The sequence below is a fragment of the Pseudoliparis swirei genome, chromosome 12 (genome assembly GCF_029220125.1).
Source record: "Pseudoliparis swirei isolate HS2019 ecotype Mariana Trench chromosome 12, NWPU_hadal_v1, whole genome shotgun sequence".
Lineage (NCBI taxonomy): Eukaryota > Metazoa > Chordata > Actinopteri > Perciformes > Liparidae > Pseudoliparis > Pseudoliparis swirei.
The window spans coordinates 2,047,462-2,069,079 of NC_079399.1; the positions used below are offsets into that span (position 1 = coordinate 2,047,462).

Consider the following 21,618-nt stretch of genomic DNA (forward strand, 5'->3'; position numbering starts at 1 on the left):
CTCTTTCGCTGAATTATCAAACATATTTTCAAAGTATAAAGTGCTTGTTCCGCGAGCTCCCGCTCTAATCACGCAGCAAAGCCGGGTTTACTTGTCAGGCTTTAGGGTTCATCCTCTGGGGAACGGGAACGTCTGTGCACAACGGTGTGCCAGTCATCAAGAACATGTCGAGACACTTTTACATACGAGGGACGGTTTGACCAGCTGGTGGCGCTACAGGAGAAGTCAGAGGTCCTCAGAGTCAGTGGGGTTCATCCTCTGGGGAACATGAACATCGCTGCAAAATGTTGTGCACATCATTATGTAAATGTTAAGATATTTAAGTATGAGGGAAAGGTTTGACCAGCTGGTGGCGCTATAGGAGAAGTCAGAGGATCACCAGAGTCAGTGGGGTTCATCTCATGGGGAACATGAACATCTGTGAAAAATGTTGTGCACATCAATTATGTAAATATTGAGATATTTTCACATGATTAGTAACATGTTTGACCAGCTGGTGGCGCTATAGGAGAAATCGGGGAGCACCAGAGTTATTACGGTTCATCCTCTGGGGAACATGAACGTCTGAATACTCTTCATGTCAATCTGTTGGACGGCTGAGTTTCAGCAGAAAGCCGCCTGCAGATTATTCTCTTCATGGATTATTTATCATTTGGTTCACGAGGAGTCGAAGACGCGGCGGAATAATTATTAGATCAATAATTATTCTAATAATTATTCCTCTGTGTAATCTGGAGTTATTTTAGTTTTCTAATCAATCGATCGATTTAAACTCTTTCACTCCTCTTGATTTAGAAACTATAAACTTTTTAAATGTGATTTGGGACGAGCAGTAAGAGTCAGTGTGGAATGTGACTGTATATTTAAATACTGCACTGCAGTATTTCTATTTTTATTCTTTATTTTACTCGACTACATTTCATAAATGTGTCACGTTTAACTTCACTAAATACCTTTTAGTTTGTATTTTAATATGATTTTATATAATGCAGTACATTTGTGCCCAATAACACACAAATACCAGTAAAACTTTCTCCAGGTCCAACATTAAAATACCACACAATAAATAATATAGTATCTCATGTTTTCATGTTGTCAAAACTTTCTGCTAAATTAGTACTCTTGATACTTTAAGTATATTTCGTTGATACTTTATAATGCAGGACTTGTTGTAATGGAGTATTTTTGAGGATTGTTGTATATTTAAGATACTTCTTCCATCTCAAAGATTAAACGATGAATCGAGATGATGATCTGCAGATTTAGACCGTTTTATTAAGAAGGTTTGGACAATTCAAGATAAATATCTCTGATTCGTAGTTTCTGTTTTTCTTTTGGTTGGTCTGAGTATAAATATCAAGACAGACTAAAGTTGTACTTTTGTAGTCTTTATTATTCTTATTTAACGTGGCCGTCATTTCCTTTTTTATGTTTGATAAGAAATCCTAAAACTCTGAATATACAGAAGAGAATTACACATTAAAAAAAGAGTCCAGAGGGTTTCCTTTGTCTGTGAAGAGGAGACGCTATCAGGCTCCACGTTGACCTGCTGTGTGTGTGTGTGTGTGTGTGTGTGTGTGTGTGTGTGTGTGTGTGTGTGTGTGTGTGTGTGTGTGTGTGTGTGTGTGTGTGTGTGTGTGTGTGTGTGTGTGTGTGTGTGTGTGTGTGTGTGTGTGTGTGTGTGTGTGTGTGTGTGACCCTGCAGCTGATGGTTAAAGCATGTAAAGTGGATCTCATGTTAACATCGAGCTTTTTATCTTATTTAAAACGATAAACTACAAACGTTTCTGCAGATTAAACATAAAAACACTGTTTTCATATAAAGTTTTTTGAGTTATTTTTTTTAGTTTTTATCTGTTGCACAAACACACACGTCCTGCAGATTTAGGGCCTTTTTTCACAAATGTACAATCCACGCTGCTTCCGTCCTCAAGAGTTCACGAGCGGCCTCGTGTACGCGCCGCGGTAGTAGCTGGAGTCGGTGGTGTGCGCGTGCGCGTGCTCCAGGCCGCCTTTGGCCGCCACCAGGGCCCCGGACACCGGGTAGCCGTAGCCGCCGCCGCCCCCGTACTGCCCCGGGACCGGGACCGGTACCGGCTCCAGTCTGTGCGGCTGCGGCTCCGACATGAGGTTGTTGATGGAGAACGGGTGGTTGAAGGCGTAGTGCGGGTGGTAGTGGTCCGGCTTCAGGTGCGCGGCCTCGTGCAGCGGGTGGTGGTGGTGGTGATGGTGATGGTGATGGGGGTGATGGTGGTGCGGGGGGGAGAACAGGTGCGGGGAGGGCACGCGCACCGGGCTGGGGGGCGGCAGTTCTCCACGGTGCGCGCTGCGCTCCGCTCCGGTGCCTTTCGCGTCCGAGGACGAAGAGTCGGAGGCGGAGGAGCGCGGGGAGTCTGAGCGGGTGCTGCCGCCGCTGCTGCCGCCGCCGCCGCCACCGCCGGTACCGGAGCCCACCGAGCCGCCCTCCGAGCCCGCCTTCCCCGCCGCCGCCCCCGCCGCCTCCTTGTCGCCCCTCCCGGTCTTGAAGCGCTTCTGCCGCCGCAGGTAGCAGCCGTTCTCGAACATGTTCCCGGAGTCCGGGTGCAGCGCCCAGAAGGAGCCCTTCCCCGGTTTGTCCGGTAGCCGCGGCACCTTGATGAAGCAGTCGTTGAAGGACAGCGAGTGCCGGATGGAGTTCTGCCAGCGCTGCTGGTTCTGCCGGTAGAACGGGAACAGGTCGGTGATCCACTGGTACAGCTCGTTGAGGGTTAGCATCTTGCTGCCGGTCTGCTGGATCGCCATGGTGATCAGCGAGATGTACGAGTACGGCGGCTTGGCGTGCGTGTAGCTGCGCCGGTACGGCTTGGGCTCCCGGGACCGGATGCCGCCGCAGGCCTCGCCGTACACCGGGCTCATCACCGGCACGCTGCCGTAGGGCGGCGGCGGGCTCATGGAGCTCATGGAGCTCATGCTCCCCATCCCGACCCCGGCCTGCGCCATCGCCCCCCCGGGGCCCTGCGACACCCCGACGGGCATCGCAAGGTGGTGGTTGACCCCCACCGGGTTCACGTAATGCGCGTTCATGTGGCCGGTGCTGGTCATGCCGGGCGCGCTCATGTAGCCGCTCATCGAGTTCATGGACAGACCGGAGTTCATGTTCCCGGTGTAGCACTGAAACAGAGAAACGGTTACGGCACGATGTTAATGTATTCAATTTATTAAATAGACTTAATTGTATTTTTTTAATTACTAAAAAGTTTGAAAAACAAGCCATTTTTTACATAATATTTCATATTCTGCTCACAATAATCATCGTTATCGATTCATCTGATTATTGGATTGTTGGCTCTGAAGCATTTAATCTCATTATACCAAACACACATTATAAAGTTTATTATGTTAAATAAAGAAAAGCAGCAAAAGAAGCTGCAGTCACTTTAGGTTGTTGTTGTTGTTAACTAACTAATCGAGTTATTTGATCACAACAACCTAACATCATATTTGTTTAATTGAACGCACATTCAATTTTGAACATTGATCCGTAATCCACATATTTAGTGCTGGTGTTCTTCAGCTCCATTCTAAAGTATATTATAATATTATTATATTATAATAAACTTAAACCAACATTAACCGGAGGAGTTAATCACAGAAAACTGAAGTAGAGAGAAAACACTTTATATTTCTTGCTTTTTATTTAAATTAAGTATTTATTCTCTTGACAAAGACATTCGCTGAACTCTAAATAAGATATAATATGCTCTAATAATATAATATTACATTATATATATATGGAAACGTGTAATTGTTATGAACTCCAGAGCTGTTCTTTAACTCTCAATAAGCTCAAACTTGTGTTTAATGTTTTAGGATTAATTAATAATCAGTTAACCAGAAAAACACTTAACCTCAGTTTCTATACGACCTTGAACAGAATGGATTTATTGTTGTTATTATTAGTATTATTAGTAGTATTGTAGTAGTATAAATAACGTTAAAGGTTAATAACATTGATTATTTCAGATTTTCTTATTTTTTGTCTTTTCTCCAGCTTTGCTCTATAATGATGATAAAATACAACTTTTATATTTAACGCCATTTAAAAACACGTTACAGTTCAGTCACTTTACATTAATACATATAATCTATAATAATTTAACCTTTATAAATGTAAAGAAGTGAAATTACTGAAGTCTCATTTGACTGATGTTTAAATACAACCTGCTCTGAATGAGATGAATTACCTCAAGAATAACATTATTCTTTTGGAATTTAAGATGAATTCTACATAAAGCCATGCAATGGTAATATATATATATACATATATATACATATATATATAAATGTGTGTGTGTATATATATGTGTAAATATATAATGTTTTTATTTTTAAAGCAGGAACATAATGAATATAAGATCAGATTTAATCTTCATTTAAAGGAATAAAATAACAGGTTTGTCCATCCTGGACTTTGACTTAAAAGACCTCGAATCTCATTTTGATCCACTCCAAAAATAAAAGTTGATAAACTAATATTGACAAATAATAGGAACATTTTTATAAAAATAGTATTTTTATAATAGTTTTATTCTTCTTGCAAAATAGCTGAAACATATATGGAGAATATTTTAACTGCATAAATCTAGATAAATAAATTCATATAAAGATCGTTGATGTTTATCTGATTACGGTTAATAATAATAATCATAATCATAATCATCTATAATCAGCGGCTCTCCGCTCCGGTGGCCCCGGGGCTCGGTGCACCGACCTCGGTCTCTCCGTAGTAGCCGCTGCCGCTCCAGTCCGCGTGCTCGTGTCCCTCCATCTTCACTGCACTGAGCATCGTGCACGCTCCCCGCACTTAACGCATCCAACCGGCTTCAGGCGAAGAAAACAACAACAACAACAACAACAAACAAACAAACAAACAAAACAAACGCGCACCGAACCCCTCCGGTGCCGCTCCGGTGCGTCCTGGCTGTCTCCCCGGGTCTGGCTCTCACCTGCGCGGCGCGGTGTCCGTGTGACCGGGACTCTGCTGTGCGCGCGTGATGAGGGGCTCCGGGCACCTGCGCTCGTGCCGCGGAGCCGCCGTCCAATCAGCTGCCTACGCTCCCTTCCCCGCTGCCGCGCGCGCCCGCGTCCCTCCTCGAGCGCGTGCACATGTTTCGATTTGAGTATTTCATCTTCGGAGAAACGAGACTTCCCGCCCCGGTGAATGACGTCATTACCTGTGCAGCGTGACGTCACAGAGGTTACGTCATCCCGTTACAGGGCTACTTTTACTTTAAATGAGTATTTACTGTTGATACTTATACTTTATATTTATTTGAAAGCATTAGTTACTTTTGCAGATTATACAACATATAATAAACTACATTATGATGTGTTATTAGAGATTAGGATACAACTTTATTAATCCGTGTTACATTTACAAAGCTGCAACGTTAATGCACCAATAACCATCATTCAGTCATCCTCCTCCTCAGCTTCTTCCTCCTCCTCCTCCTCAGGTTCTTTCTCCTTCTTCTTCTCCTCCCCTTCCAGTTCTTCCTCTTCCTCCTCAAGTTCATCCTCTCCTCTTCTAGGTTCTTCCTCCTCAGGTTCTTCCTCTTCCTCCTCAGGTTCTTCCTCCTTCTCCTCCTCCTCATCCTTCTCCATCTCCTCCTCCTCCTCAGGTTCTTGCACTTCCCCCTCCTCCTCCTCCTCCATGTTTGAGGTCTGTCACTTTGTATTTACCTGGTGATGAATCTGAAAGGACGAAACAGGATGAACGGCACACACGACGGAGGAGAAGGAACCAGACGAGCCGGACCACCATGCTCTGTACACACACACACACACACACACACACCCTCAACCACACACACCCACACACCCTGTCCTCCCTGGACGTCAAACAACCCCCAATACTTCCCCATAGCTCAGCGGCTCACTGAAACATTTCTGTGGAGAATCAAGTTATTCAAGCTCATTTTATTGTTGATATATTATTATTATTATTATTATTATATTATTAAGAGTTAAGGACTGAAAAGATACTTCAGGAATGTTTCTTTGTTTCTTCCCCTAAAACAACTTGAATCCATCCTCAACTTATTCTCCTCATGTAAACTCACAAATAACTGTGAGGAGGAGGAGGAGGAGGAAGGATTCATTCACTTAAATTAAAGTGCACATATAATGTGTTGCATTAAAATGCTACTTAAATATATTTATATTTTATTTAAGTTACATTGCACCACAGCCAGCAAACTGCTCTCCAATAAATAAACGTTTAAGCCTCTTATAATAATCTCACTTCAAGTCATTTCGGTCTGAAACTAAATATTACAATTTAAGTCCAAGAAAAGCAACAAAATCTCTTTAATATTTATTATTTAAATGTTTTATTCCCGCTGAATAAAAGATGCACTAATCCGTGTGTTGACGTTGCCTGCTGCTGAGGCTTATGGGTACTGGAGTTTTTAATCATTCAATCAATGAAGGAAACTATTGGAGGTTTTCTCTCAGGAAACACAATAAACATCAAAGTCTGCTCATTAATTTGCATTTTATTATAACGTTAATTCATTTAGTTAATCGTGCATTTCACCGAAAACTGTATTTTGTATGATGAGAAGTATTCAGATCCTTTACTGCAGTACAACACACTGACAATACTCCACAAGCTGCATTCAAACCTCACTGAAGTATGAAAGTATGCAGTCAAATATAGTTATTATATTATATCTGATGTTTCTAGATTAGCATTTATCCTGCATTAATGTGTAAAAGGTATTATAACTCCTTATCAAAAGCAATGCATCATATTCTATAATATCCTTATAGCGTCTTATATAAATTGGATTTGGCTTCTTAAAGCCCCATTATGTAGTTTTTCTCCTTTAGCGCCCCCTTCAGTTTTTGAGGTATTTAACGTTTACTTCAGTGTCGTAAATACCCAGTTACGATAGATGCAGCCTCGCATACACTTGTATTGAGTTGGGATCATGTGTTGTCCTGTATTATAATAATAATTATTATTGTTATTATTTGTACGTGTCACGGGTTATAAAAGGTGACGAGGGGGAGGTGACGCAAGTTTTTGTTTGTTTGGAGTGCGCTGACAGGCGGCCTGGTGAGCGGACTCAGAACGGCAACAATCCGGCGACTGTTTCTATTTTGGATTCATACCAACAGGCGGGATCACTAATACAAACAATGCGCAGGAACACTGAACTGGCCCAGCACCTACCGGACGAGGGTGAAGGAGCGCGGGGATTGAACGCGGCGCTTCGCCACGTTTCCGCCTGGTCGGTCAGCTGTTTGCCGGCTTTTGGAGGGAGGGGTGGGGGGGGGGGGTGCGTGTGCAGTCATTTACTTTTGTTTTGAGGGACTGCAAAGACTTTGGGACTGTCGGGATCCGGGGATTATACTTCGTTTTGAGTGGGTTTGATTGTTTGTAGTGGTTGTGTTCATTTTGGTGGCTTGCAGATGCATTGAATTTGATTTAATATAATAACATTTGGGTTTCCGCATATCGACTGTGTGTTTTTCTTTTACGACCATTTGAGCAGAGAGTTAACACCAGAATTCGCAGATCCGCCCATTCCCTTTTTTTTTTTTAGCTTATTGTACCTTTTCCCCTTGATTGAGTTGCTAAGAATGAAACAACATAACCAAAAGAATGACAACATTTAGTTTAGATGAAATACCGATGGCGTTTTCAGCCTATATACGTTGTTTTCTAAATGTTTGAATGTGGAGTACGTGTGATCGAATACAATATTGTTGACAACACCAAAAAGCTACATAAAAAAGCTCCCCTTATACTGGAGCTGCGAGCGTGGAGTGGCACTTTATGACATTGCGTAATCACTGCCAGAAAGCAGGTCTTAGTCCATCCGCCCCGGATCGGGCGGCTCCAGAATCCTACATAGCGGAGTTATTTCCCACAGACCCCCGATGGCGGAGCCGCACATCGCCATATTAAAAGTCATTGTAGCGGCACCATTTTTTTCAAGCTGTTATTTTAAGGTACAATTGTTACATAATGGTTTTTAGGATGTGATGAAGATGATCATTCCTCCAACTGATCACAGCTTCTCTTTCACATGCTGACTTTCCTCAGGTCAGTGTGTTTCCTTTCTTTTCTTTCTGCAGGTAAAAAGTGAACTTTCTTCTCGTCTGAACACTCAATAAGGATTCACTGACATCTACTGGTGAGTTTTTGCAACTTACAGCTGGATGAAATCACAATTTAATTGCTTTAACAAACCAATTATAAACATGCATATCTTTTTTATGGCTTCCTCTTTTGTCAGAGAATGAGACGAAATATTTAATAGGCATTGAATAAAGCTGTCGTCGAAATATGATTATGGATATATTTAATGACTCAAGTAGCTAACAGTATTTATACTGCGCTATAAAATTGCGCTTTTGCAAGTAAAAGTTGTGTATTAATAGCTTTAGTTTATTATCTGCAAAATAAGTAGAAGTACAATTTTTCGTTCTGCATATAATTGTTCACGTCAGAGTTTAGGTTATATCAAACGTTTAAAATCACCACTTTGAAAGTGGTAAATTCGCATTTGGTTTTGTTTGTCCCAACCGAGTTTCCGTACTCCGGAAGTAACAGCGATTTCGTTTTTACAAGGACGTTTGCGAACGTTTATCGTTATTTTAACAACTTTCACTGCGTTATTTTACTCGTAAAGACAAATTACTTCCCTTTTCCTCTAACGAGAATCCGAAGGTGAGTAAACGTAAGAGTAAGAAGACGTAAACATGAAGTTAAAGAGACCATTCAGGTTTATCAAGTCACCGTTTATTGTAATATTATTTATTATAATACATTTTAAACACTTCTGTATGACACGTTGTCACAATGCATCGGGTCACAAAGGCTGTAGAACTGAAACGCATCTCTGGTGATGTGAAATGACACCATGTAGAGTAACCTCAGAAAGCGTCCGGGCAGAAACTCGCGCTGGTGAACTATAGTTCCGCATTACGTACATTAATCTACACAACGTAAATTATTACGTTATATTATAATGTTTTGATCGCCGTGTATTTATTTGTATGAGTGTTATTCGCATAACTCAAAAAGTAATAAACCGAATCGCATGAAATCTGGTGGGATGATTGGTTTTTATCTGGGGACCATTTGATTATATTTTGGGATCGATCGGGTGAAAGGTCAAGGTCATGGAAAGGTCAAAATCTTATTTTTACCAATTTTTATCCAATTGGCATGCAACTAATGCCAAAGTGTTCATAATTCAATGCCCAATCTTGTGATATGTGAAGGTATGCGCTCTACCGAGTGCCCATTCTAGTTATTTTAATATAGCTCAATGAGTGTACATTCCTACATATAATAGTTGTATATGAAGACCGTTGTGCTAATTATAATCTTGGGAAATGAATGTTAAATGAAGCTCCAGAAACAGGACTTTGGTGTTTCAGATGTCTCCCAAACCACTGGCGCCTCTGGCCATGAAGCTGATGAAGGGCGTGGTCGCTGTGGAGCTGCTGGGCCTCTTCGGGGCGTACGGCCTGTTCCACAAGATGAACAACAGTCAAGGTATCGGATATTAAGTTACCGGCACCGGAGTGACTTAAATATCTTCTAAAACAATAAAATAATGTACTTCCACCCCCAGACTTCAGGAGCGCCGTGAACAGGCGCTGCCCCTCAGTTCTAGAAGGTGAGAATATATTTATTATTTATCTTGGATGTAGTTCTGAGGCTATTTCTGGAAAATACTACCATCATATTAGACACTTTACTATATCATGACATTTGACAAACTTAATTAAAAATACTTTATTTAATCAATGACATTAATTTTTCCAGGATTTTTGTAAATATTTAATGACGACTTCTGATAAATACACCATAAGGGCAAACGGAGAAAAGACGACATCATAAAATGTTAATCTAAAGTCTCTCACAACATCGGGTATCAAAGTCTTTGGTTTCGCTGAACCAGTTTTCTTCTTGTGCGTTCCCAGTTTACTACCAGTCCAACGAGTGGGCGGGGCTCTACGGCGTCCGAGAGAGGGACCGCGAGGCTTGGGCGGGCGAACGGGAATGAAGAAAGGAACGTCTACTTCCTCTTCCTGTTGCCGAACATCTTCTTCTTGTTGAACGCCGTCTTCTTGCGGCGCATCGTCTTGGCGTCGCGGTCCTGCATCCAGTCGTCTCGCCGCGCCTCCCACTTGAGCTGCTTCAGGCCTGAGGACAGAGACTCTGGTTATGGAGCTGACTGAGGGGGCGGAGTCTTTAAACACAGCTGGTATCCAGCAAACTGAATAAAGTCCTTCATGATCAAACCGTGAAGATTAATATGAACTTCTGTTATGTTGCATATCTCACACACACACACAACCTACCGGCTTTGTCGGTGTTGGCCATCGCGTTGAGGCCGATGTTGTCGAACTTGGAGCCGGCGTTCTCGTCCAGCAGAGAGCCGAACTGAAAGAAATAAAGGACGTTAAAAAATAAATTATGGTTTGTAATTTTTTTGTTTGTTGAGAAAATAGTCTGGGGGATAGTATGTAAAATAATAAATTAGTAAAAATGTTGAACGCAGAAGCTCCTATTAGATATTTTCGGAACACTTGAAGGTCCAGAAGGTCTCACCTCTTCAGCAGAAGCAAACATGGCGGAATCTTTCCTCTTGTTCTTCTTCCCCGGTTTAGAATCTACAAATCAGTAAATGTGGTGAGTCTCTGAACGTCGACGCGTCGAAACAAACTTTAATAAAACAATAAACCAACCCGACGCTCCGAGCTCCTCGGAGGATTTCCTCTTCCCCTTCTTGGCTCGAGGAGCGACGTCTGGGACCGCCTCGTCTGGAACACGAGAATCACAGGGAAATTAAATAAATAATGTTTTTAAAAGATTATTCTACTCTGGCAGATAAATGAATTTTAAATACTTTAAACACGGCCGAGCACATTTACTTAAAGTTTTATCTTAACACGTCGTACTTTATGAGCAGAGTATCAATAAGTAGTGAAAAGAACAAAGGATTTCTGAAATGGAGTCGAAGAAATATGGAGTTTTGTATGGTCCTTAATATTTTAGTGCTGATCTTCAACCTCTCGATAAAGTACTTCCACCTGTAGTTCATAAACTCACCACTGAAGTCGTCGTCGAGCTCCGGAACTGAGAAAAAGAAACAAACATTCAATGACAATAAAAGTGTCTACTGAACTCAACCAGCTTAAAACAAACAAATAAATATCAACGCAAATCAAATAGTTCAGATAAAATAAATAAATATTATAGGTCGAGTGATTCACAAAGAGGATTTAAGATAAGTTAACATGATATATTCAAAGTAATTTATTTGTTATTTACAGGTTTGTATAAAGGAAATAAAGTTAATTTTAAATCAGTTTTATCACTAAAAATCCTTCATGCAAGTAAATTATAGAATTAAAAACCACGAGAACTAAAACTGTAGAAATGTGGCTCCAAACTTTATAAAATAATCAAACTTTTTGTCTCCGGGAAGAAAATGAGATTAATTAAAAATGTGACTGGATTTAGTAGTTTAAAAATTAAAAATAAAGTTAAAGGGAAATCGACCCGCCCCTCGCCTTCTTCACCTTCTTCATCGTCGTCTCCTCCGAGGTCCACGAAGGCGCCTCCTTCCTCCTCCAGCTCGTCCCCGAAGTCTTCCTCGTCCATGCTGCCCAGGGACACCTCCTCGTCGTCCAGGTCGTCCACGTCAGACTCCTCGGACTCCTCGCCGCTCCTCTTCCTCTTCTTGCTCTTCACGTTTCTGTCACACGGAGAAACTAATCAATCAATACGAGAGATCGGCAGACAGGAAGTCGATCAATAATCAATAATCAGGAGGCTCACCCGGCAAAGTCCAGATTATCGACCGGCATCTCGGTGAAGTACGAGTCTCCCTCACAGGAATCTGTTAAACATTAATGTAAATTATACACCAGAGGTTTGTAACAAAAACACAAATTAAAATATTTCTGAACAAAATAATGTTTTTACTAATTTAATGACTTTGGCTGGACAACAAACTGAATTGATCTAGTTTAAAGAATAAAAACACATAACAACTAAAGTAATTATTTTTCGTTTGGTGAATATCAATAAATGAACTAAGTAAAAGGAAAAATAAATACTAAATATTAAATAAAAAATAAATACATGTCCTAAGCATTAAATAAAAAATAAATAAATATCCTAAATATTAAATATAAATAATAAATAAATAAATATCCTAAATATTAAATACAAATTAAACATTTGTAATGTTAAAAACAAAGAATATAAATAATCTCAAGAGTTTACAACCAGCAAGGACAATGTGTCTAATTTCTTCCTAAGATTTCAAAGTAAAAGCACAACATTTATATACATACCTGCAAACTCATGAGGGGTGAAAAAGGTGACAAAGCCTCAAAGCTTTTAGAACCACAACTACAGTCATTTTATTGTTCTGACCACAAATCTAAATAATGATAATAAACAGTTTAAGACCAAAAGGTTCTCCGCTCTGACTCAGCCCTATAATGATAGTAATAACAAATATACATTGTCATTATATATAATATGGTTAAAGTCATTCATGAACCAACTTCCTTTTTTGTTGCCTGAACAGTCCTCATGGACTTTTCCCTGAATCTGTTCTGTCTCTACCTGTTTGTCACGATACTCATATTATAACTTCTATACATATTACATACCTGCCATAAATATCATGATACCCCATACCAGAATTCAATACACCATACAAACAATATGGTACCATAATTACGAGACTGGTCTATTTATCTATAATAGTAATAAATAAAACATCTGTATGGTTCACTTTTTACCAACTTTTTCAACACTTAACAAATGACAGTAATATGAGTATTCATACAGCCAGATATGAATGAAACTACATGGTTCCATCATAGCATTGATTATACACTATGAGGCGTTAGTCTCTGACCAGATGATCCACAGTTCATCAGGATGAGCAGCTGGAGAGTTACACAACTTTACAGACTGAAACATTTCACTTCAGCCATCTTTGTATTTTTTAAGCCGAAGTCGGTCTCTAAGCTCCGCCTCTTCTCTCGCTGTGTGCGCAGACAGCTCGACACGGAGCAGCGCGTGCGCTCTGATCGCTCTCTTAATGAAGTATCGATACTAAAAATATGCTAAATCACATCGTGTTTAACGTACGGGTACTTTGTTAGCATCGCTACACCGTGCAGCGTGACAGCAGTAGATGTAGCGGACTAACATTCAAGCTAACCTGAACCCCCAAACGCTGTGGACATCTGAACGCTGATTGGCCGAGACGCGACACGCCCATCAAAGATGTTTTATTGCGAAGAAGAGCACCACTTCACACTTTTCTCCGCGTCTCACTGCAATCTCAACGGCAGCAGGCCAGGTGACCCCCCCCCCAAAAAACAAAAACTCTTCGGATCTCCACGATTCACGTGGATGACCTATTTTGAGTTCAAAACGGTGAATTTCACCGAAAGGTGACAAGTTTGCAGGTATGATATATTTTATACCCAAAACCAAACAACCGTTTTTCATCTGAGTAAATAGTGTTTGATTGGACTTCAAAACCTTAAACAAATATTAATTTCTCCGTGTTGTTATTATTAAATGTTTTGCCGTCCCGTGACCTTTGACCTCTGCAACTCACCGAGCATCAACTCAAACTCTTCGTCGTCCACGTCCTGGACACTCTCGTTGTCTCCGTCGCCATGACGACGCCGCTGCTTCACCTGCTGCTGCTTCTTGAAGAAACTAAAATAAAAAATAATAATCTGGAATATTAATTAAACTCTAGAGTTTCTGTACTTTACAAAGTCACAGTGAAACGCGTTGATGCAGCGCCACCTTCAGGACACAAGAGGAAGTTTTGACTGGACCCTGAGAAACGGTTCACACTCTTTCATGTGTGAAAGGTCAAATCTGGCTTTTAGGACTAAAGAGACGAAGAAAAAGACATTTCTGAATAAATCCTTTTGTTGCTTCTAACGTCATTAAATCTGGATTTTGGTTTATTTTCGTCTGATAATATATTTGAGTTAAGATCAGATTTGATTTGAGAGAGAAAGTAAATCATCTTATTATTGAAGCTTAAACTCACCGATGGAAGAAGACTTCCTCCACGGGGATCTGGTGTTCCTCTTTAGACAGAAACTCCTCACAGTTCACTGACGAAGAGGAACACGTCAAATTAAATGAGGTTAAAAGAGGAGAAGTTTAATTAAATTATGCTTTCAAAAAAAGATTTAAAAATGAATTAGAATACTAAAAAAAAGATGGAAAAGTTAATGGAAAGTATGCTTTCAAAAAAGACGAAAAAGTAAATTATGCAAAAAAAAGAGGAAAGTTAATTGAAATGATGATTTAAAAATAGAAGAAAAGGTTAATAGAAATTATGCACACAAAAAAGAAGTTAATAGAAATTATGGTAAAAAAATAGGAAAAAGTTAATAGAAATGATGCTTTAAAAAAAGGAGGGAAAAATTCATTGAAATTCTTGTAATAAAAAATATGAACACAAACTCACCTGGTAACGTTTTGAGTGGGAACCTCTGTTTGGGCATCAGCGCTGCAGAGAACAGATGAAATGTTCCAGCATTCATTAAATGAAGGATTAACAGTTTCGTTAAATCGTCCTCCAGCGAGTCATGCGTGTGAAAGAAGAAACAGGAAGTGAGTCGTGTTCCTCACGTCTGTCCTTTGGCTGCTTCGGGTTCCTGAAGACGAACCGGTCCAGGAACCGCATGAGGGTGAAGTCCTGCAGCGGGTCCCCGGAGTACTGCACGGCGCCCCCCTGTGGACACGCTCAGAAGGTCATTGAAGTCCCGAGACCACGGAGTCAGAAGTCTCACCTGCAGGACACTCCGCTTACCTCCAGCAGCGTTTTGGCAAACAGCGACACGGACGGGTGGAAGTGCACGGAGAGCTGCAGGAAACACGCCGCGTTCAGGGGAACGAGCGTGAATATTAATAATAATAATAACTCAAGAAACTAATCTCAGTGACGGAACTAGAAACACGACAAACATTTAAAAAGAGGTTTAAAGCCACGCATTTGTATTTTGTTCTTTGCAGCAGATTATTATTATAGCTGCGCTAACAGCTAACATTCAACGGCTAACGGAGGTCGCATTGAGTTGCATTATGATGCGTTCAACTCCATTCAGTAAAAAAGGAGAATTCTAATGCAAATTTTTTTTTATCTCGTAAAAAAATTATTTTTGGGGAAAAATATAAAATCTAGAAGAAAATAATACGGATCTAAAAAAAGTAAAATAAAAAAAAGTATATATATCAGGCATGAAAACGGGTCAGGGGTGAAAAAGGTGAGAAGGATAGGCACACGGGGGGGGGGGGGGGGGTGCTGGTGACTTCCACAAACATCGATGTTGGACGTTGTATGATAATCTATAGTTCCTCCATTCTGACACCAAGTCAGTGGGCCCTATAATAATAGTAATATTGTATATAATATAGTCATTCATGAGCCAACTTCCTCTTTTTTTTGGCGTGAACAAGTCTTCAAGTCTTGTGCTCTGCTGAGCCTCGAGTCTGTTCCTTGAGTCTGTTCCTTGAGTCTGTTCCTCGAGTCTGTTCTGCCTCTACCTGGTTGTCACGATCTTCTAATCCAGGGGTGTCAAACTCATTTTCACCGAGGGCCACATCCGCCTCATGGCTGCCCTCAAAGGGCCGGTTGTCACTAACACGGTATAATTCTAACTACTCCAGAACATATTGTTAAATAACTGTCTTTGCATTTGTTTGTTTATTTAGGTGTACTTATATAAATGTATAACTATATATGCAAATGTATTTAATATTATACAATACATCTATTTAATTTAATTATATTTATTTTAACCCACATTACTTTATCAAAGATCAAACAAACATTATTACATTATCTTTGTTAAAAGCTTTTTCACAGTTGAGACAGGTGGTTCTCTACTGGTCTGGGCAGTGGTTCTCCACTGGTCTGGGGCAGTAGTTCTCCACTGGTCTGGCTTTGGGACGCACTATCACCCCTGAATGACAAGCTGAGACCTAAATTGAGGGATATTTTTAACTTCTCAAATGTATTTAATGAAAAGATGTTGCAGTTTGAACCTGAGTGTTCAGAATATCACAGTATGCACAACACAACTATTTAGTAATATTCCCTTTTACAGTCAATTATGAACCAACAAGTGAATCTTAAGGACACAAGAATGCCGTCACATAAAATGACGTGGCGGGCCACATTTGGCCCGAGGGCCATGAGTTTGACACGTATGTTCTAATCTATGCCATACCTGCCATAAATATCATGAAACTGATACAATACCATTAAACAGTACCATAAATACGATCCTGGTATATTTATCTATAATAGTAATAAATAAAATATCTGTATGGTTCACTTTTTACCAACTTTTTCAACACTTAACAAATGGCAGTATTATTAGTATTAGCCTACAAGATATTAATGAAACTACATGGAGCCATCATAGCATTGATTATCACTATGAGACTGTTAGTCTGTATCTGACCAGATGATACAGAGTTCATCAGGATGAGCAGCTGGAGAGTTACAGAAACAGAACTTTACAGACTGAACTTAAACATTTCACTTCTGGCATCTTTTTTAATTTTTAAAGCCGAAAATTCCGCCACTTAACGGCACTCGCTGCGTAGTGTGCGCAGACAGCTCGACACGGAGCAGCGCGTGCGCTCTGATCGCTCTTTTAATGAAGTATCGATACTAAAAATATGCTAAATCACATCGCTCTTAACGTACGGGTACTTTGTTAGGATCGCTACACCGTGCAGCGTGACAGCAGCAGATAGCGGGCTAACATTCAAGCTAACCTAAACCACCAAACGCTGAAGACATCTTGACGCTGATTGGCCGAGACGCGACACGTGCCCATCAAAGACGTTCTATTGCGAAAAGCACCACTCCACATTTTCTCCGTGTCCCACTCCAATCTCATAAATGCCGGCCGGCCAATTGACCCCACCCCCCCTACCCCAAAACAAAACCTCTTCGGATCTACACGATTCACGTCAGTCACCTATTTTGGTTTCAAAACGGCGAATTTCGCCGAAAGGTGAGGGATTCTCATGCCTGATATATATACAGGACTGTCTCAGAAAATTAGAATATTGTGATAAAGTTCTTTAAAAACAAAATGTCATGCATTCTGGATTCATTACAAATCAACTGAAATATTGTTTATTCTTTTTAATATTGCTGATTATAAAACTCTAAAATCCTATCTCATAAAATGTTAATATTTCCTCAGACCAAGTAAAAAAAAAGATTTATAACAGCTGAGTGTTTGTCAAGGCTCAGGAAACCCTTGCAGGTGTTTTTAATTAGACAATTCAAGTGATTTGATTAATACCCTACTAGTATACTTTTCATGATATTCTAATATTTAGAGATAGGATATTTGAGTTTTCCCAGAATGCATGACATTTTGTTTTTTTTTAATTTACAGAAAATAAAGAACTATATAAAATCTTTATTTTAAATAAAAATATATAAAACAATTTAAATAAATAATACATTTTATTATTTTTTATTTCTGAAGACAAATACTGAATGTACAATTCTACGAGCTATTTGAATAACAGAATGAATGCAGAGCCCTTTATCGTTGTTTGTTTGTTTGTTTCTCACCCTCTGCATTTCCCATAAGGTTGCGTGGTCGGCGCCGCAGTACAACGGGTTCCTGTGCAGCGGCTCGTAGCTCTTGGCGCCCTTCCCTCCTGGAGAAAACAAACAGGACAACAACCAGTCAACAACAACAAAAACCTGTTTACCTTAAAACGTAGAAAACTTAAGAAACTACAATTAAGGATTAATGACAATAATGAATTTAAAGACCCATATTAATCTAAATATTAAAGATCAGCTTCAGGAAATCAGAAGATACAAACTTTAAACTTTTATAATGTTCCTCTAAATCTTCTTTCCAGCCTCTCACTCACCCTCCAGGTTCTGGTGGTGTACCCATGATGCAGCGGGCTTCGCCTCCTCGGGCTTCTCCGCCTCCGGCGTTGCACTCGCGCCTTCCTCCAGTTTGTCGGCGTCCACAAAGCGCTCCTCTTCATCGTCATCTTCCTCAGCGAGGTCTTTGAACTCCTCTTCCTCTCCTTCCTGAGAGGAAAAACAATCACTCCCACTTTTATTTAAACCCTTTTAAATATAATCATCTCATTGGACGTCTCAGTGTAAATAAAAAACCCAATGAGAGAACGGAGTTATTGATTACTGATCGACGCGCGCTCACCCGGTCCTGCAGCAGCAGCAGCCGGAGGCCCGGCTTGACCTTCATGACCTCTGACACCAGGAACAGCGCCCCGCAGGTGAAGCCGGCGCTCTGCTCGCCGCTCACCTGCAGCAGCCGCTTCATGAAGGCTTTGACGCGCCGCAGCACGACGTCGGCCTTCAGGGACTTGTAGAGCAGGTTGAGGAACATGCTCTGGCGGGAGGAGGAGGCCAGGCCGGGGTCCAGGAGCTTCCTGGGGGGGGGGAAGAGGAGGAGGAGGAGGTAGAGGTGGAGGAAGAGAAGGTAAATGAGGAGGAGGTAGATGAGAAAGAAGAGGAGAAGGAGGAAGAGAAGGTAGAGAAGGTAAATGAGGAGGTAGAGGAGAAAGAAGAGGAGATGGTAGAGGTGAAGAAAGAAGAGATGGTGGAGGTGGAGTAGGGGAGAAGAAGAGGAGATGGTAGAGGAGGTAGATGAGAAAGAAGAGGAGGAGGAAGAGAAGGTAGAGGTGGAGGAAGAGAAGGTAAATGAGGAGGAGGAGGTAGAGGAGAAAGAAGAGGAGAAGGTAGAGGTGAAGAAAGAAGAGATGGTGGAGGTGGAGTAGGGGGGAAGAAGAGGAGATGGTAGAGGAGGAGTAAGAGAAGGTAAATGAGGAGGAGGAGGAAGAGAAGGTAGAGGTGAAGAAAGAAGAGATGGTGGAGGTGGAGTAGGGGGGAAGAAGAGGAGATGGTAGAGGAGGAGGAAGAGAAGGTAAATGAGGAAGAGGAGGAAGAGAAGGTAGAGGTGGAGGAAGAGAAGGTAAATGAGGAGGAGGTAGAGGAGAAAGAAGAGGAGAAGGTAGAGGAGGAGGAGGTAGAGAAGGTAAATGAGGAGGAGGAGGAAGAGGAGATGGTAGAGGAGGAGGAGGAAGAGAAGGTAGAGGTGAAGAAAGAAGAGATGGTGGAGGTGGAGTAGGGGGGAAGAAGAGGAGAAGGTAGAGGAGGAGGTAGAGAAGGTAAATGAGGAGGAGGAGGAAGAGAAGGTGGAGGAGGAAGAGAAGGTAGAGGAGGAGGAGGTAGAGGAGAAAGAAATATCAAGACCTGATCCTTAAACCTCCAGAAGGCGCTGAAGACGAAGGTGAGCCCACCTGTAGAGCGCCGTGTAGAAGCGGTCGGAGACGCTCTGCTGTGAGTCCATGACCTGCAGCAGCAGCATGAGCGCCTGCACCGCCGTGTTGAAGCGCACCAGGTGCACCACGCGGAACAGCGTGTCCAGCTGCTCGCGCACCGCGGCGTCGGCGGCGCCGGCGTACGGGTACGCCCGGTTCACGCCCGACAGCAGCGCGCTCAGCATCTTGGACTCCACGTCCTTCTTCTTCACGCAGGCGCGGAAGAACGAGAAGTAGACGGCGACCAGCTTGGCGGCGAGCGCGGCCTCGCCGTGGCTGAGCCGCACCTGGCTGAGGAAGCACACGGCGTAGTACTGCGCCTTGGCGCTCACGTTGGCCCGGAACACCAGGCGCTCCACCTCGCCGCACACCACCGCCTTCATGTTGGGGTGGCGGCGCAGCAGCGCCTCCAGCAGGTGCGCCGCCTTGGCGGCCGTCCGGTACTCGGGGTCGCCCAGCTTGTTGACCACCTGGCCGAGCAGCGCCCGCTCCTGCTCCGGCCGGCCGCACAGCAGCTCGTGGGCGGCGGCCAGCGCCTTCGCCTTGGTGGCCGCCACCGTGTCGTGGGCCACGTCGTCCAGCGCCGCCACGAACTCCGCCACGTGGCGCCGCAGGCGGTGCTCGAAGTACCAGAGGACGAGGCGGCGGTCGCGAGAGTCCCGGTTGCCGCTCGCCTTCTCCTCCAGCAGGTGGAAGGGGCGCTGGGCGAAGGGGCGGAGCTTGCGGGCCTCGGGCAGCAGGTCGGATAGCAGCAGCTCGCGCAGCGTGTCCAGCGCCATGAGGCCCATCCGCCGGCTGCCCTTCTTCTTCACCATCGCCACCAGGTTCTCCACGTGCTCCAGCGTGTGCACCGGCGCGTCCTGGATGAGCACCGTCATGGCCGCCATGCGGTCCGCCAGCACGCCGGAGGACACCACCGTCTTCATCCAGTTGGAGTTGGCGCCTTTCTGCAGGATCTTCTTGCTCTTGTAGAGCGCCACGTCGGCCTCGTACAGCTGCTGGGCGAGCGCCTCGTACCGGGCCACCAGCGCCGCGTCCTGCTCGGCGCCCGCGTCCTCGGCGGCGTACTCCAGGTCGAACCACTTCCCCCCGGGTCGGACGAGCAGCGCCGAGCGGCGCTGGAACTCAAACACGTTGACGTTCGGTTTCTTCTTCTCTTTCGGCTTCTTCGGCTTCTTCGCCTTCGGTTTCTCCTCCTGCTTTACTTTCTCCTGGGCGTCGTTTTCTTCGTCCGCTTCCTTTGCGGCGACCTCTTCACTTCCCCCCTCGCCGTCCTCGGGCTCGTCCGGGACGACCTGCACGCCGGCGTACGCCCGGAGGCCGAGCTTGGTGATGAACCTCTCCAGCTCGCCCTCCTCCAGGTCGTCGATCGCTCCTTTCTTTCCCCCGTCCACGATCTCGTTGCAGTCGTTCATGGCGGCGAGCATCGCGTAGTCGGCCTGGAGACGGAACGAGAGAAGAAGAACGACGGCGACAATTAAATGTTACTCGTCGTCGGCCATCAGAATACATTTATTAGATACCAGAGTTTTGTTTATTTACCAAGCTGTCAGACGGTTAATGGTTGGAACAAGAACTAAAATTTAAAAAAATTAAAAAAATTATAAAATGTCAACATGTTGTGATATTTCAAAAGTTCCATATACTTTGATTTTTTAAAATCTATTTGAGATATATATATATATTTATTACATCCATTTTTATTGTTTTAAAAGTACTCATTATGCAGGATAATATTGATCATATTATTGTATTATTAATAATTGCGATGCATTAAAATGTATTGCTTTATAATTTGTGTTAATCTGAATATGCAAATAAATAAATAAAGTGTATACGTAGCAAGAAATATAAAACACTCAAGTAGTGTTTGTGAGTAAAAACCCTTTATAAAAGTATTTAATTACGTTCTTCCATTACTATAAACACAGGAAACCCGCTTGTATTCGTTTTTGATCGTTTTTATTCGGTTGTATCCGGTAACTCGCCTGCGTTCCTCCGAGCCGTAACACCTCGTCCAGGTTGAACTCTTCTTCTTCTCCTTCTTCCTTCCCTCTGTCTTCACCTCCATCCGCCGCCGGGACTTCATCTTCCTCCCCGCCGATGTTGTCGGCCTCCATGTCGTCTGTCGCGGGCCGAAATGTCACTTTACTGCCAGCTTTGGACTTCTTACGGTGCTTAGCTTTCGTCGCCATGCTTGCTTTCGG

General features: G+C 42.8%; 3 protein-coding genes across 4 annotated transcripts; 1 reads left to right on the plus strand and 2 right to left on the minus strand.

Annotated features, from left to right (window-relative positions):
• Window positions 1–1,372: 1,372 nt before the first annotated feature.
• On the minus strand, window positions 1,373–5,112 carry LOC130202172 (hepatocyte nuclear factor 3-beta-like). The gene is made up of 2 exons (XM_056427523.1): window positions 4,751–5,112; window positions 1,373–3,150 (listed from the first exon to the last, which is right to left on the minus strand). The coding sequence occupies exons 1-2, from the start codon at window positions 4,823–4,825 to the stop codon at window positions 1,930–1,932; spliced, it is 1,296 nt and encodes a 431-aa protein (XP_056283498.1). The 5' UTR covers window positions 4,826–5,112; the 3' UTR covers window positions 1,373–1,929.
• A 2,971-nt stretch (window positions 5,113–8,083) lies between these two features.
• On the plus strand, window positions 8,084–10,327 carry LOC130202206 (protein CEBPZOS-like). Of its 2 annotated transcripts, none has more exons than XM_056427578.1 (4): window positions 8,084–8,186; window positions 9,439–9,556; window positions 9,636–9,680; window positions 9,988–10,327. In XM_056427578.1, exons 2-4 carry the CDS (start codon window positions 9,439–9,441, stop codon window positions 10,068–10,070), a joined length of 246 nt encoding a protein of 81 aa, XP_056283553.1. In that variant the 5' UTR covers window positions 8,084–8,186; the 3' UTR covers window positions 10,071–10,327. The 2 variants fall into 2 exon arrangements, with proteins under 2 accessions (XP_056283553.1, XP_056283552.1); XM_056427577.1 differs by lacking the exon at window positions 8,084–8,186 and adding an exon at window positions 8,586–8,722.
• On the minus strand, window positions 9,785–21,618 carry cebpz (CCAAT enhancer binding protein zeta). Its single transcript, XM_056427480.1, has 17 exons — window positions 21,400–21,618; window positions 19,391–20,850; window positions 18,289–18,520; window positions 17,987–18,155; window positions 17,676–17,764; window positions 14,883–14,936; window positions 14,702–14,804; window positions 14,538–14,579; window positions 14,112–14,178; window positions 13,662–13,765; window positions 11,852–11,912; window positions 11,593–11,768; window positions 11,120–11,146; window positions 10,756–10,830; window positions 10,619–10,680; window positions 10,369–10,450; window positions 9,785–10,210 (listed from the first exon to the last, which is right to left on the minus strand). The coding sequence occupies exons 1-17, from the start codon at window positions 21,604–21,606 to the stop codon at window positions 10,083–10,085; spliced, it is 3,138 nt and encodes a 1,045-aa protein (XP_056283455.1). The 5' UTR covers window positions 21,607–21,618; the 3' UTR covers window positions 9,785–10,082.

What these genes read in the sequence shown, in the direction of transcription:
- LOC130202172 (XM_056427523.1), bottom strand. Translation starts at nt 4,825, where the DNA reads ATGCTCAGTGCAGTGAAGATGGAGGGACACGAGCACGCGGACTGGAGC. An exon ending in GCTACTACGGAGAGACCGAG is followed by an intron (nt 3,151 to 4,750) that starts GTCGGTGCACCG and finishes TCTCTGTTTCAG; the next exon opens with TGCTACACCGGGAACATGAA.
- LOC130202206 (XM_056427578.1), top strand. Translation starts at nt 9,439, where the DNA reads ATGTCTCCCAAACCACTGGCGCCTCTGGCCATGAAGCTGATGAAGGGC. An exon ending in CAAGATGAACAACAGTCAAG is followed by an intron (nt 9,557 to 9,635) that starts GTATCGGATATT and finishes TTCCACCCCCAG; the next exon opens with ACTTCAGGAGCGCCGTGAAC. An exon ending in CTGCCCCTCAGTTCTAGAAG is followed by an intron (nt 9,681 to 9,987) that starts GTGAGAATATAT and finishes GTGCGTTCCCAG; the next exon opens with TTTACTACCAGTCCAACGAG.
- cebpz (XM_056427480.1), bottom strand. Translation starts at nt 21,606, where the DNA reads ATGGCGACGAAAGCTAAGCACCGTAAGAAGTCCAAAGCTGGCAGTAAA. An exon ending in TGCTGCTGCTGCAGGACCGG is followed by an intron (nt 18,156 to 18,288) that starts GTGAGCGCGCGT and finishes TTTTCCTCTCAG; the next exon opens with GAAGGAGAGGAAGAGGAGTT. An exon ending in GGCCAACACCGACAAAGCCG is followed by an intron (nt 10,211 to 10,368) that starts GTAGGTTGTGTG and finishes CTCTGTCCTCAG; the next exon opens with GCCTGAAGCAGCTCAAGTGG.